Source organism: Peromyscus eremicus, chromosome 1 (genome assembly GCF_949786415.1).
Source record: "Peromyscus eremicus chromosome 1, PerEre_H2_v1, whole genome shotgun sequence".
NCBI classification, from domain to species: domain Eukaryota; kingdom Metazoa; phylum Chordata; class Mammalia; order Rodentia; family Cricetidae; genus Peromyscus; species Peromyscus eremicus.
In genome coordinates this window covers 74,638,786-74,654,162 of record NC_081416.1, presented here as the reverse complement: position 1 = coordinate 74,654,162, position 15,377 = coordinate 74,638,786, and the positions used below count along the sequence as shown (strand labels likewise).

Genomic DNA, 15,377 nt, shown 5'->3' with positions numbered 1-15,377 from the left:
GTTCTTCTCTGATGACTCTGAGGGGCTCCCTGTCCTCCAGACACAGGAGCACACAGTGGAAGATGACATTATCCAAGCCACTGAGGTTGGCCCCCTTGGGAGATGTGTCTGGACAGAGGGGCTCCATTGACAAGCTCCTCCCTGCTCTCTTGTCTTCTTCTGCCCCATTGGCTGCCAGTCACATGTCACGTGATGCAGTTCTTATCCCTCACACAGCTTACTTCTTTTCTTTATTCCTCTCTCTCTCTCTCTCTCTCTCTCTCTCTCTCTCTCTCTCTCTCTCTCCCTCTCTCTCTCTCTTTCTCTCTTTCTTTCTGATTGTTTGAGACAGGGTTTCTCTGTGTAGCCTTGGCTACCCTGGAGCTCACTCTGTAGACGAGGCTGGCCTTGAACTTGTAGAGATGTGCCTGGCTTTGCCTCCCGAATGCTGGGATTAAAGGCGTGTGCCACCACCACCCAGGCAGCTTTTCTTTTCTTTTTTTTTTTGTCTGTTTGACTTTTTCCCCCCATTTATTTATTTATTTATTTATTTTTCTATTATCAGCTTGATACAGTATAAATTCTTATCCTAATAGTGAAATGTTTCATTGAGGCTTGCCCAGTAATTGAGTAAAACCAAAACTTATTATAAGCCACAGTCATTCTAGGGTCCCCCTTGCCATATAGACTCCCTGGTTCTGTGGGTTGCAGTCTGATTGTCCTTTGCTTTATATCTAGAATCCACTTATGAGAGAGTACATACCATGTTTGTCCTTCTGGGTTTGGGTTACCTCACTCAGGACGATATTTTCTAGTTCCATTCATTTGCCTGCAAATTTCATGCTGTCATTGTTTTTCTCTGCTGAGTATATGTACCACATTTTCTTAATCCATTCTTTTCTTTATGTTCCTTGGGCATTATAATTTCATTGTTCTGTCTTCAGATTTGTTTATTATTTCATTTGCTTATTCATATCTTCCTTTGAATACCTGGAGTGAATTCTTTACAGCTCCAGAATTTCTTCTTAGGATTTTTCTCTTTGTTGATATTTCTGTTTGCTCATACATTGTTTTCTAGACTTTCTATGACCTTCCTTCGGGTTTCTTTTCTAAGAAGCACTCACTCTATGTGGTAGTTTGAATGTAATTGGCCCCCATAATTTCATAGGGAGTGGCACTATTAGGAGGTATGGCTTTGTTGGAGTGGGTATGGCCTTGTTGGGGAAAATGTGTCACTGTGGGGACTTGCTTACAGTTTCAGAGGATTAGTTCATTATCATCACTGTGGGGATCATGGTGGCAGGCATGTAGGCATGGTGCTGGAGAAGCAGAAGAGAGCTGTAATCTGATCCATAGGTAGCAGGCAGCAGGCAGGAGAGAGAGAGACAGAGAGAGACAGAGACACAGACAGAGACAGAGACACACAGAGATACACAGAGATACACACACACACCACACACACACACACACACACACACACACACACACACACACACGGACCGATACAGAGACAGAGACTGGGCTTGTGTGGGCTTTTGAAACCTTAAAGCCAGCCCCCAGCAACATACCTCCTCCCACAAGGCCGCACACCTCCTAACCCTTCCCTGGCAGCTCATCAGCTGGAGACTAATCATGCAAACATAGCCTATGGGGGCGTATCTCATTTAAACCACCACAGATGTCTATTACGACCACTCATGATCTGTGCACCGGAGAGAGTGGGAGAAGATTCAAGAATCTCTCCTGTCATGGAGCTCTTATAGTCCACTAGGGGAGTCAGATAATAAACAGACATTCAAAATATCCTGCAACTTCATGTAGTAAGTTGCTGTGGAATAATCCTTCTGTACACTGTGAAGATATGTTGCTCTCATTGTTCATAAAAAGCCAATTGGCCGATGACTAGGCAGGATTTTCGGGGCAGAGAGAATGCTGGGGAGAAGAGCAGAGTCAAAAGGAGATGCTATGAGATGCAGAGTGAGCAGAATGGGGAGAGTACATATATGAGCTAAATGAGCCTTGGGGCAGCACATAGGTTAATAGAAATGGGTTAAGTTATAAGAACTAGCTAAAAACAAGCCTAAGCTATCAACTGAGCATTTATAATTAATATTAAGTCTCTGTGTGGTTATTTGGGGAGTGGCTGGTGGAACAGAAAAGTCTGACTACAGTAAGTAGTGTTCTCTGGAAACTCTACCTTGGCCCCACTCCATTCCTCCCTTTCCAAACCCCAACCCTCTCAGAAAGACCACCAAAAGTCCAGGCTCCTCCCCCTGAAGCTCAAGACTGTGCCCCCCTCCCACCCTCTGACCTGCCATGTGATTTCTCCTGCCCCCTTCCCCCACCTCTCCTCTGGGGGGCTGGAAGGTCACCCAAGAGTGCTTGGTCCAATAAACCTGATCTGGCTTACTCTGTCGACAGAGAAACCTGTTATCGAGGTATGAAAACCTATCATCTTGGTGCTGAGCCCTTGGAGCTGAGCATTCCAGGCGGGTCCCTCAGGCACGTGAGAAGCCCATTCTTCCTTTTATCCCACTCTTTGCCAGACCGGATTGGCTTTTGGCTCAGGTAAGTCACCCATTTTCAAGCAAAAAGAAGTCTGGGACCTCTTCTGAGCCTTTGATCCCTTCTGGGTCAAAGACTTCCGAGTTACCTGCCAATCTGCTGCAGCACTAGGCAGCCCTGGCCTGTTTCTGGAGCAGAGACTGTCCCTGCTCTGCAGGGTCCTTTCTGCAGATGATGTTCTGCACAGAAGCAGTTCCCACACCGCTCCGACTCCAGGCTGTACCGCTGGACACAGTTCTATAGCCTTCAATAGGCAAAAGACTTGTAAATGGGTACTTGTGGGTCCAAGCCCAGTCCTCACTCGTCCCTGGGGTGTATGCTATAAAATTTATTCAAATTGTGGTTGTCTCATACCATATGATGGTTTAAGCTCCATCATCCAGGGTTTTCGGCCCTGTGCCCCCCTCACACCCCCTCCCCATTTCCATGATAAACCTCTTTCACTAGCTCCTCTGTTCCTGGTGTGTTCTCTTAGTGGCACACCTTGGCAGGGCCTGCCAAAAGGTGCCCAGCTTGCCTTTACTCACCAGGCTTTCCTGGCATTTGGTCTGGCCACTCTGGGATTCTTCCCACAACACATCCATTCTCTGTTTCTGCCTGCTTTCCCACTGTACCATATTGGAATTCTACCCACCCACTCCACCCGTTCCAATCCATTCTCTCTGTTTGTTTCTGTCTGCTCCCCTACCCTAAACTGCGTAAACAACATGGGAGTCAGAGCCAGAGACACCGACTGCTTCCTGCCGAGTACATGCCTGCTCTCTCATCTCCCACAACATCCCAGAAGACCCAGCTTAAGCCCTAGCCTGCTGTGTTCTCTATGTGGCTCTGGCTCTTGTGGCCTGCAGACCACATTCCAAAGTCTCTTACCTCCAAGGCTCTACTTCTTCACTCCTAAAAATCTTTTACTCCTTGGGTTTCTTACATGCTGCTCTATACTGTAAACTCTTGTTTCAGGATTTGTAAGTTGCTCATCTGACAAGGTTTAAAAACCTATATAATTTGTAACCAAGTCTGTTTCCCATGGAAAATTTTGTTTATTTTGCTGTTAGAGAAGTCCTGTCTATTTTGTATGTATGTATGGATCTGTGCCTGTTTTCTTGTGGACACGAGAGCCACACAGAATTACTTCAGGCTCAGTTGGATGTGTGAATGTATGTGGCCACTGCATGCTTGTTTCTGACTGGTCTTGGATGCCTGAGTTTACCTGTTCCATGTGTCTTGGTAACAGTTCAGCTGTTGCTATTATAGCTAGCTGACTGGGCTCAGAATTTGCCTCTGGGCTTTCTGGCTACTGAATCTGATGTAATGACAGAGAAAGTTATTTTATGTTGTTTTACCTAATTAAAAAAATGGCTAAAGAATTGGTTATGGTTAACTCCAAATTGGAATTGCTCTGGAAAATAACACGTGGTCTGCCACTACCTTAATTAAGTACAGCCATGTGGGCAGCCACTATTTTGACTAAGGATGGAGAAGAGGAAGGTCATATGACTTCACTGCTATCTTGAGTAAAGGTGATCACATGGAGTGGGCCCACTGAGGATACAACAGGTCTTCAAGATATTTTGGATTAGGATGGATTTCTTTATGATAACTCCTGTCCTGTCCTGAAAACAAGTTCTATGAAAGATAGGATGTAAGTTACCTCAATCAGGATGAGATTTTCTAGTTCCATCCATTTGCCTGCAAATTTCATGATGTCATTGTTTTTCTTTGCTGTTAGTACTCCATTGTGTATATGTACCACATTTTCTTAACCCATTCTTCAGTTGAGGGGCATCTAGGTTGTTTCCAGGTTCTGGCTACTATGAATAATGCTGCTATGAACATAGTTGAGCATGTATCTTTGTGGTAACCCAGACTCAGAAGGACAAACATGATATGTACTCACTCATAAGTGGATACTAGATATAAAGCAAAGGACAATCAGACTGCAGTCCACACATCCAGGGAGGCTACCTAGCAGGAGGGACCCTAGGATGACTATGGCTTAAAATAAGTTTTGGTTTTGCCCAATCACTGGGCAAGCTTTAGTGAAACATTTCACTATTAGGATAAGAATATGTACCGTATCAAGCTGATGAAAGAATATGCTGGCTGTACTTTCAGGAGGGGAGGCTAAAATCATTTTAGATTATGGATTAGCCTATAGAAAAATGTCTGTTGTAAATCAAACAGTGAAGGGGAAGATGAATAGGAATCTCACTTAGACAACTTAAGTAAAACATAGCTCTCTGAACAGAAAAAAAGAAAGATAAGATTTAAAATAATGCTGGTTTAATGAGGTATTAAAACTGCACTTCCATGCATTCATGGACATATCTTGCTGGCAGCCAGATTTTGTAACGTATTTTAATTCCCTTGATATTGATTTTAGAAACACTAAATTGTTTATACTATTAAAACTGGGTTTTGCCTTCTAGAGATACTAAACTGCTTATACCTAACAGATAATGATCCCCTGATCCTCAAACACTACCGAGATCTGAGAATATGGTATTTAAAAAAAAAAAAAGGCTTTTCATGATAGAGACATGCCAGCTCCTGGCAGCATCCTGTATCTCCTTCAAGGAAGATGGATGGGCACAGAAGAACTTCCACCTGGAGCTTGCTTTAAATGTAGTAAAGCCAGCCACAGAACAGAAAACTGCCTTGCACCTTAACTGCTGCCGAGCCCCTGTCCAGACTGTAGACAAGCAGGTCACTAGGGAATTGATTGCCCCGCTTGCCAAGACAAGGTAGGCCGGTCTTCCTAAATTCCTACTTCACAGGAAAGTCTGTCAGATATTCTGGTCCTGGGAGCTGAAGACTGATATGCCTTGGGACCTCTGTCCCCAACAACCATGGAGGAACCTGGGGGTAGCTGCCTAGGTAGCTGGTCAGCTCCTGTCACTTCTGCTTACTCAGGTAAAATTTCTCCTTCTCAGATCTGATGGTGTTGGATGACTAGGGTAATGATAGATTTATCAGTTTAACAGCTCTCCCCTGACCTCCAAGCCTACAACCACCTTGGTAGCTCATTAGTTCATTAGTTAAGTTTCTTGTTAAAATACAGACCGGTTTGCCTTGTTCACAGGCTTCATAGTAAAGGATAAACAGGTTTGAGAGTTTTAGCATTGATACATGGAGTTTTGATAAATGGATAGAGCACTGACTACAAACAGTTATCAGACGTTCTTAAATTTCTGTGGATTTTACTGGCCCCAGCTTTTAGGTCCTTTACGACACTAACAGGACCGCACAGAGGCTTTTTCAGCATGACTGTATTGTCTCCAGCCACATGCAGCAAAACTCTGCTGAAGGGTTGCTGAAAAGCATGGTGCTAATAACAGTTCAACCAACCATGGCTGCTCATTCCTCCCTCTGAAGCAGGTTAGCGTTGAAGGTGGTATGGAAGCCTGCATGTGTCTTCAACTCTGCTCCTCCTCCCTCGCTTCTCAGCCTCCGTCCCTCTTCCTCCTTTGCTTGCTCAACCTCTCTTGTTCAGTAAATTTCCTCTGTTGTCTTCTAAGTATAGACTTAAAGGTGTTGTTTCATTGGGCTAAAAACCAGGCCCTAGGAAAAATGTTCATCCCTTTTAACCCAGGGCCGTAGCCTTTGCTATGACACCAAGGTGTAAATCTGTTCCAGCTGTTTGACAGGCACCTGCAGGTTCCCAGGAGAAGAGTTCTGTTACTGCATCAAGAAATCTGGCCTGGTGGGAACTAACGTCAGTCTCAAGAGCCCCTCTTCAACACCACCCATCTTTGAGCCTGTATTTTATAGGTCCTCTCCTCCTGTCAGCTGTGTGCCAAAGCCAACCCACAGGGTACTCTCCAGATACACCAGCCCTTGCACCAGCTCCCAGGACACCAACTGGGCAAGGACTGGTGGGTTGACTTCACAACCACATGCCCATTCATAAAAAGCTCTGCCATCACCTAACTCTTGCTGATACCTTTACAGGCTGGATGGAGGCACTCCCCGTCTCCAGGGACACAGCACCCCTGGAACACATCGTCCCTCGATTTGACATGCCACAGACCATCCAAACAGACAACGGCCATGCCTTCACTTCCAGGGTCATCAAGCTCATGTCTGAAGCCCTCAACATCTCCTGGAAACTCCATATCCCCCCAAGTTCCTAGGACATCAGTGCTGGTACCACCTTTTCGGGCTCAAGCAAGCGCCTATAAGTGGTCTGCCCAGTAACTGGGACCCTCCGCCCTCCAATTTTTCAAAATGTCCCAATGAAGGGCATATCTGCTCTTGTGTCTGGCTCATTCACCCTTGTCTCTTTTGTACAACAAGGCACATCTCTGTTCCATTCTTTCTGGTAGTCTTCACTCTTCCCATGGCTAGCCCCATTCATAGGGCCAGTAACCTATTTTTCCTCCTAGCAACTTGCCTTCTCCTCTTCCTCAAGAAACAGGTTCCTGAGGTCATGGCAGTTAACCAAACGCTCCTTCATTGACACCTCCCACTGGGCATGAGCCCACTGACTCCCCCTCCCCAAGCATCCCATGCCAACAGGAAGTAGCCAGACTTGAACCAGTGCCCACATATCCAAGAAGGTCAGGATTTTTGATGGAAACTCCACCTTGGCCCCAGTCCTACCTTTCCAAACCCTGCCTCTCTCATAAAAAGTCCAGGCCCCTCCCCCCAAGCTCAAGACCATGTCTACAGGGTATTTAAGCATCCCCCCCCACCCCGTGTGCTCTAGACTTGCCATATGATTTATTTCTCTTGCTCCCTTTCCCTGCCTCACCTCTGGGGGCTAGAAGGTCACCCAAGAGTGCTTTGCTCATTAAACCTGGTCTTTTTAATTCAGCTTGATCTGGCTTACTGTGTCAGTGGAGAAACCTAATATCGGGGTATGAAAACCTATCAAGTATTATGAAAAACTGCTTATCTGTAGCAAATGCTGTGGTTGCCCCATCCATGTCCCTTCAGCATGTGACATTCTTATGCAAGCTGGCCTTGCAAGAGAACCATCAACTACTTACCAGAGTGGAATCTGCTCTACTTGGGTGAAGAGCAGGCTGGGTCTGGGAGTAGAGGATTTCTCACAGATAACCCAATAGCTAATGTGAGTTATGTAGTAGTGTCTAGATTCCTTGTCCCTCAAACAGGCAACTGAGGTTCCCAGAGTGTCCTGGTGTACTGAGCTCCAGTTTTCTACAGAAGTAACTTTCTCTGAGCTTTTTCTCTTGCCCACACCCCCACTTTTCCAGATCACCTTCCAAGCATGTTATTTGTACCTGTTAGATGCTCAGCCACAGGAAAGAAAAGAAGAAAGAGTGGGTATGGGAGGGCTGGGCTAGCAACACGCCCACAGTCATCTGGTTGGGGCACACCTGTTGGTGGGTGTGATTTTCTTCTCACCATGTATGGGCATTTTGTCTGCATATATATATATATATATATATATATATATATATATATATCTGTACAACCAGTGCCTGGTGCCCATAGAAGCCAGAAGAGGTTGTTGGATCTCCTGGAACAGGCATCACAGAGGGTTGTGAGCTGCCGTGTGGGTGCTGGAATTGAACCCGGGTCCTCTACCAGAGCAACAACTGCTCGTAACTGCTGAGCCATCTCTCCAGCCTCTGTGATTGCTGGTTTTAAATGTCAACTTGCCACAACCTAGAGTCACACGATCAGAAAGCCTCAGTTGAGAGACTGTTTCGATCGGGCTGGCCTTTGGGTGATTGCCTTGGTTGTTAATTGATGTTGAACAAGCAGCCCTCTGTGGGTAGGAACATTTGCTTTTCAGCTGGGCCCTGGACTGTGTCCATGTGAAGAAAGCCAGGGAGCAGGCAGCATGGTGTATTCTGTCTTTCTGCTCTTGACTATAGATGTGATGTGACAGCTGCGTGAATCCTGGCCTTCCCTTTCCTGAAGTGATGGACTCTCACGTGGAATTTGAAGCTAAAATAAACACTCTTAAAGTTGCTTTTGGTCATGGTGTTTTATCAGAGCAACAGAAGTGACATCAGAACTGTGGGTCATTGAGAAAAACTCTTTGGATTGGACAGCTCTTCTGAGACTTGCCTAGATCTTTCAGTCAGTGGACCCTTAGCCACTGCGCATACAAGAAGAGGCTTCGATGCTGAGTTAGAATAGCCCCTTGGGTTGGTCAGAATGTGGAAGATTTTATCAAAATAAACTTATATCGACTATTAAATGACTCCCTGTTATGGCTTAGATATGAAATGGTCCATCCCTCAGCCTCCAGTCATGTGCTGATGCTTAGTTTCTAGTTTGTAGCACTATTTTGGGAGGGTCTAGAAACTGCAGGAAGTGGGGCCTATTTGGTAAAATGGTCCCTTCTGGATGATAGGCTGTTTAAAGGAACAGAACTAATTGTGTGTGTGTGTGTGTGTGTGTGTGTGTGTGTGTGTGTGTGTGTGTGTGATAAAAGCAGATTCACCGGAATGGCCTACATGATAGTGCTTGGGTAGTCCATCAACAGCTGTCCGTGTACTTGTGAGGCTGAGACCCTGGTAGATTCTCAGTCCACGAACCTGGATGTCTCAACAGTTTTAATCTGCAACTGAAGGCCTGGAAGGTTCCTGGAGAATTTCTGGTCTTCAGTCCATGTTGGAGAATCAAAGAAGCTGGAGTCTGATGCCAGTGAAGGATGGTGGCCACAGCAGACACAGGATACACCCACTAGTGAGATGTGAGGGCAGGTGGGCAAGCCATGCTGTCTTCCCTCCAACCTCCTTTATATCTGGGACACCCGTTAGACAGTGCCAGACACCCTGAGGGGCATCTTCTTTGTTAGTCATTTCTGAAAATTCCTTCAGAGATCCACCGAGAGGCTCTTAGTTAATTCCAGATCCGATCAAATTGACAATTTTCAAGACTCACCCTTAAGATGGGGAGGGTGTTGGAAGCTTGCATCTGGTCGCCAGCCCCTCCTCACTCTGCTGTGTGTTGTGAGCTGAAGAACCTTCTTCTCCTGCCATGTTTAACCTTAGCAGGATCCAGAGACAGAGCCCCTCCCTTCTTGTCCAGGCACAACGGCAAGGCCACTGAAAAGGGCTGTGGTGATGCCTCTGCAGCTGAGTAAGTTTAGTCCCAGGGTCTCGGGAGACCCAGGGTCTCAGACATGTGTCACTCATCCCCTCCCCCGCATCCGAAGAAGCCCTGGCTGCTTGTCATGGCAGTTAAGACAGCAGGGTATTTATTGGCTGAATATGGTGGCACACACCTGTAATCCAGCACTCAGGAGGCAGAGCCAGGCGGATCTCTGTGAGTTCAAGGCCAACCAATCAGGGAATTCCTCCAGAGGAAGCCAAATCCCAAGGAGTTTTTGGTGTTACTTGGCTTGTTATATATCAGCTGTCTTCTGTTATGAAAATCATGTGTGCCTTCATAGTTTGCCCAATTGACTTTTCCCTAAGAAGGGCTAACAGTTTAGACTGATCACTCTCTGGACATACACATTCCAGGTATTTGGAGAACAGCCTCAGGAAAGGCTTTCTCTGGAATCAGATATCTCCCTTGGCCACTTTCAAGGACTAGCAGTAATAACAGTCCACATGCAAGTCTCCTGATTTAAGGTAAATTCCACAAGGAGACACCACCTAGGTCAGGTGGACATTAAATAATAGCTCTACACAATTCAGCTCGGACCCCCCTTTCTTACAGCCTTACTAACTTTATAGACCTCTAACTCCTTACCTAACCACTTCTAGGAATATTTAGATAACCTTCTGTACTGACAGCTATGCACAGCCAGAACCCCAGTTCAAGACTCCCTGTAATTATCGTCATTGGCAGCATCCAGCCAGGTCCATCCCCAGTTGGAGGAAAGTACCTTATCAGAGATACCTCTGTATTCTCTAAGAACAGACTTAACCATCCAGGTTACCTGTTTGAGAAGGCCTGGCAGATGTGCCAATTAAGCCTTACTTCCTCCTTTCCCAAACCTTACCTCCAGTTCCAGATCTCCCTTTAACTATCACCAGAGGCATCAAGCTGTACACAGGTTGCCTAGCGACTGAGCACACTTCCCCCACCCTGCAGAAAAACGGCAGAAAGCTTGGACAGATAGGAGCCACAGGAAAAAAGAAGACATTTTCTCCCATTGACCTAGCAACTTATAGATTCTTAACATTTTCTACCAATCATGTTTAAGATTATAGTTGAGCACATAAGAGCCCTCTTCTTAGATATTACCCGAATTTAGCCTTTAGTTAATTCATTTCCCCATTGGTCACTTCCCTTTGGGGTTGTAAATGATAATTAATGGTTATTGCCTCTCAATGTGATTCTTATCACCTCTCCATTTGACCCTGGAAGCCTGGCTTTATATACCAGGACTTCCAGGGCACGGAGGGATGGAGAAGAGAAAAGAGAATGGAAGAACTAGATGGGTAAGAACTTGAGAGGAGCAAACTGAGATGGGGAAGAACTAGGTTGTAGGGAGTACCAGAGGAACGAGATGGAAGATGAGGAAGAGCCAGATGAGGAAGAACTAGATGGGGAAGAACAAGTTGAGGAAGAACGAGATGAGGAGAGAGAAGGAGATGGGAGAAAAGATGATATGGGAAGGAACAAGATGGATGAGAACCTAGAAGGGGCAGAACTAGATGAAGGAATTAAGATAGAACCTAGAGGGGACCGCAGACAAGTGTAGAGAGAAATCAGGCTAGAAATGAGCTAAATACGAGAGCAGAATATAAGCTTGTAACTGACTCAGAAGAATAAAGTGTATGGACTAAGGAGTTTCGTGTACATAGATTCATTTCTTCTCATCAAAGATTAATTATCAGCTGGTTGTAGATTCTTCCCGGACCCTGGGAGGGGACTATGGAGGGGCTGGACCCCCGTAGTCCCCTATACCAAACCAAAAAAAAAAAAAAAAGCCAAAAAAAAAAAAAAAAACCCAAAAAACCCAAAAACCCAACCAACCAAAAAACCCCAAAACCCTAGAATAAAATGCATACCTAACAAGACAGGAGTGGTTAAATATCTCACCATACTCAGGCACTCAGTGCTGAATGGCAAACACCTTTATCCGCTGAGCCGTCTTGCTGGACTAACAACTCCTGGCTATTTCTTTTAAAAAGAGATTTAATTTTATGTTATGTGTGGGTGTTTTATCTGCATGCTTGTGTGTGCCTATGCGTGTGCAGTGCCAATGGAGATCAGAGGGGGTGTTAGATCACCTGGGACTGGAGCTATAGGCAATTTGGAGTCTCCGTGTGGGTCCTGGGAACCAGTTGTGCAGACGTGGGTCCCACCAGAGCAGCCTGGCACTACCATCTACCTAACTTATTTTTCATAGTATTTGTCCTATCCCAGGGGAAATGAGTGCCAGATGGCACCTTTGGGTGGTGACCTTAATGGTTTGGGTCAGGAACCCGGGTTGCTAGGAAGAGCAGGCCATGCTGTATCAGAGGAAGGCTAAGCAGGGCTGGGTGCTTGCAGGGCCTCCGCCCTCAGGCTTTGACTCCTACTTCTCTATTTTTACTCCTCTGGTCTTGGTGGCTTCCTCAATATCTGTGTGGTGCCTGCCACCCCACAGTTCGCAGGTCTCCCAGGGGCTTGTTTCTTTCAGCCATGACTTCCAAAGTTCTTCTGGTGACAGGTATGTCTGGGTCTTGGGGATCCTCAAGGTGGGGAGGAGGGATTAGGGGGTCTCCAGGATGGGGAGGAGGGGATCTTTCGGGTGCACAAGTCGAGAGAAAGGGCAGAGCGTAGGAAGGAGTTAGGTGGGGAGAGGCAAAGGGCTTTAGGGAAGGATAAATGATTCAAGGAGAAATAGAGTGGAGGCAGACACTCTCTTATAGAGGGATGGTCAGGGAAGCATGGGTGAGGGACTAAATCCATTGACTCTGCAAGACTGTTTGTCATGATGAGGCTACTGAGGCCCAGAGAGATGCGGGACAGCACCAGGGAGCAAGTAGGTGTGGTCTCTGCTTCCAGAATATTTCCTCCTGTGTTCCACCTACTTAGCCTTAAGTTCTAGTCAACAAGGAACTAGTGCGAATGACCGCTGAATCAAAAAGCGGTTTGAGGTCCTTTCCTTTCATGTCTGTGTTGTTGGGAGTGAGTCAGGAAGGGGAAGAACTGCTTGAGACCTGCAGAGGAAGGAAAATTTCTAACCAAGTCCTTTGATTGTTGTGTAAATCATTGTGGTTGTGACAGCGGGGGGGGGGGGGGGGGGGAGAGGAGGGCTTTGTGGGCTTAGAGAGGGACTAGTTTGTCCCTACAGGCTCTTATAGACCCTTGAGCTGTGAATCAGCACCTTTGGTATGGGTTAAAGGTAGCTGTCACCTGTTTTGAAGATGACCACTTATCATCCATTGCTGACAGAGGACACTAGCTTTACTCCTAGTTAAGTGAAATGCCACTCCTCAAGAATCTCATTCATCACATGAGGAACCCTGTATCACAGAAATAGTGATAACAGCTTACAGTTTTAATTCCCTTGATGAAACATTGGTGGATCTGAGGCCCGGGGCTTGCCTAGTCTGTATGAAGCCCTAGATCTGATCTCCCAGACCACTGGACCGCGGTGGTACCCACCTGTAATTCTAGCAGTGGGAGGTGGAGGCGGGAGCATCTGGGGCTCAAGATGGTTTTCAGCTACAGAAGGCATTCAGGGCCAGTCTAGGCTGTGTGAGCCCCTGTCCCCAAAAGCTTTCCTCCATGGTCTTACCATGTGGTCCTGACTGGTCTGAAACTCACTACTGAGACTAGGCTGGGCTCAAACTTGTGGCCTCTGCTCCCCCCTCCCCCCAGTGCTGGGTTCCTCTTAATTGTCTGGTTCTCTGTAGAAAAAGAGAACGGACCGTGGTGTGGTGGCCTAGCCCTGCACCCCCTACACCCCCAGCATTTGGGAGGTAGAGTGGAGGCGGGAGGATCAGGAGGTCTAGGTCATCCAGAGTTACACTGTAGTGTTCTAGGTCGGGTAATATACAACTCTGTCTCCAAAACCGACCAGACAAGTCCCACCACCGTGTGGACCCCGGCCCCTGACTGTCGGAGTTTCAGTGAATGGGGTCAGGAAAGGTCACGAGTGGAAAGGTGTGCTGTTCTCTTAACGGTGTTGGTTCCTTTGCGTTGACTTCCTGTTGTCTTTCCAGCCCTAGCCTTATGTCACGGATTCAATCTGGACACGGAAAATCCCATGACCTTCCAAGAGAATGCAAGAGGCTTTGGGCAGAGTGTGGTCCAGCTCGGTGACTCTCGGTAAAGGCCTGGGGGTGGGGGGTGGGGGTGGGGGCACGTCTCGGTGCTTCTCTGAAAGTTAGGGAAAAAAATAAGAGTTTCCTTATTGAGGTTTCTTTCTTTCCCTCCCTCCCTGCCCTTCTAGGTCAATTTGATGGAGGCAACTCCTTCATTGAGGTGACCCTTTCCCACATATGTCTAGGTTGACAGAAAGTAACAAACACACTCCCATAACATTCATGCCGCTATTACTCCAGTACACACTTGGATATCTTGCCAGGCCAGTCCTTAGTGTAACCAAAGGTCCACAGCTGTGTAAAGCATTTGACTACTTTTCTCTGATGGTAATATGCATAGAGCTTTCTAGCACCATGGCAGCTGGCCAGTAGGGATGAAGTTTCCAGCTCGGTACCACTTGATTTCTCCATATTCTATGTCTCAAGGATGCATCATCTTAAGCAATGAGTCATTGCCATCAAACTCTGGAGGGTAGACAACAGCCTGTGATGTTTAGGGAGGAAGTCTATGGGATCCCACTGACCAACAACTCAAAATGAGGCACTTTATAGCTGGGCTTTTAATTTGATAGCTCATGGTATCTGGGAGAGGAAATTCCCTCCTCATTATAGGGTAACACCATATAAATTGTGTGTGTATGTGTGTGTGTGTGTGTGTATGTGCATGTGATATACACACATATGTGTGATGTATATATTTTAGGAAGTTTCTATAGTAGTTAGTTTTGCTTTTTTTTTTTTAAGGTTTTTATTGTTAGTTATCCCTCCCCACACTCACTCCTCTCTTAGCTCCAGCTCTGTTACCTCCCTTTTCTCTCTCCACACCACTTTCATTTTATGCCTTCTCCCTTGAACGTCCCCCGCCATGACCCATTATTATTTTCCTGACTTCTATTGGCACTCCAGTTTAAACACACACATACAAAGATTCAAAGACAGCACCTGCATATGAGCGAGACTATGTGGCATTTGTCTTTTTGGGTCTGGGTTACCTCACTCAGAATGATTATTTCTAGCTCCATCCATGTCCCTGCAAATTTCATTTTTCTTCATAGCAGAATCGTAGCGCACTATGTATACGTATATACCACACTTTCATTATCCATTAGTCGAGGGACACCTCGGCTGTTTGCATTTCCTGGCTGTTGTGACTACAGCAGCCATGAACATGGACGAGCAGGGATCTCTGTATAAGAAAATGGAGCCGTTTGAGTATGTGCCCAGACATGATATAGCTGGGTCTCATGGTAGATCTCTTTTGATGTTTTTGAGGAACCTCCACACTAATTTCCAAAGTGGCTGCACCAGTTTACACCCTCACCAACAGGGATTTCATGTCAGCATTTGTTGTAATTTTTAAAAAATCTTAGTCATTCTGACTGGGGTAAGGTGAAATCTCAAAGTAGTTTTAATTTGCATTTCCCTGATAGATAAAGATGATGAACATTAAAAAAACTATTTTTTCTCAAAAAAGATGTTATTTATTTTTATTTTAACTGTGAGAGTTTGAGTGTAATCTGTGCACCATGGACATGCAGTGCCTGAAGAGGCCAGAAGAGGGCAGCAGAAGACTTGGAACTGGAGTCATAGCCGCTATCTGGGCTTTTTGATAGCTCCTGGTGTCTGGGAGAGGAATTGCCT

At 46.1% G+C, this 15,377-nt stretch overlaps 1 protein-coding gene across 1 annotated transcript in view; it reads left to right on the top strand.

Moving 5' to 3' along the window:
• Positions 1 to 12,037: 12,037 nt before the first annotated feature.
• Itgam (integrin subunit alpha M) overlaps positions 12,038 to 15,377 on the top strand; it is a 47,457-nt gene continuing 44,117 nt past the window's right edge. The window contains exons 1-2 of the mRNA XM_059250758.1: positions 12,038 to 12,133; positions 13,635 to 13,740. Coding sequence (XP_059106741.1) covers positions 12,106 to 12,133; positions 13,635 to 13,740 — 134 coding nt within the window. The 5' untranslated portion in view covers positions 12,038 to 12,105. The remainder of the gene's footprint in view (positions 12,134 to 13,634; positions 13,741 to 15,377) is intronic.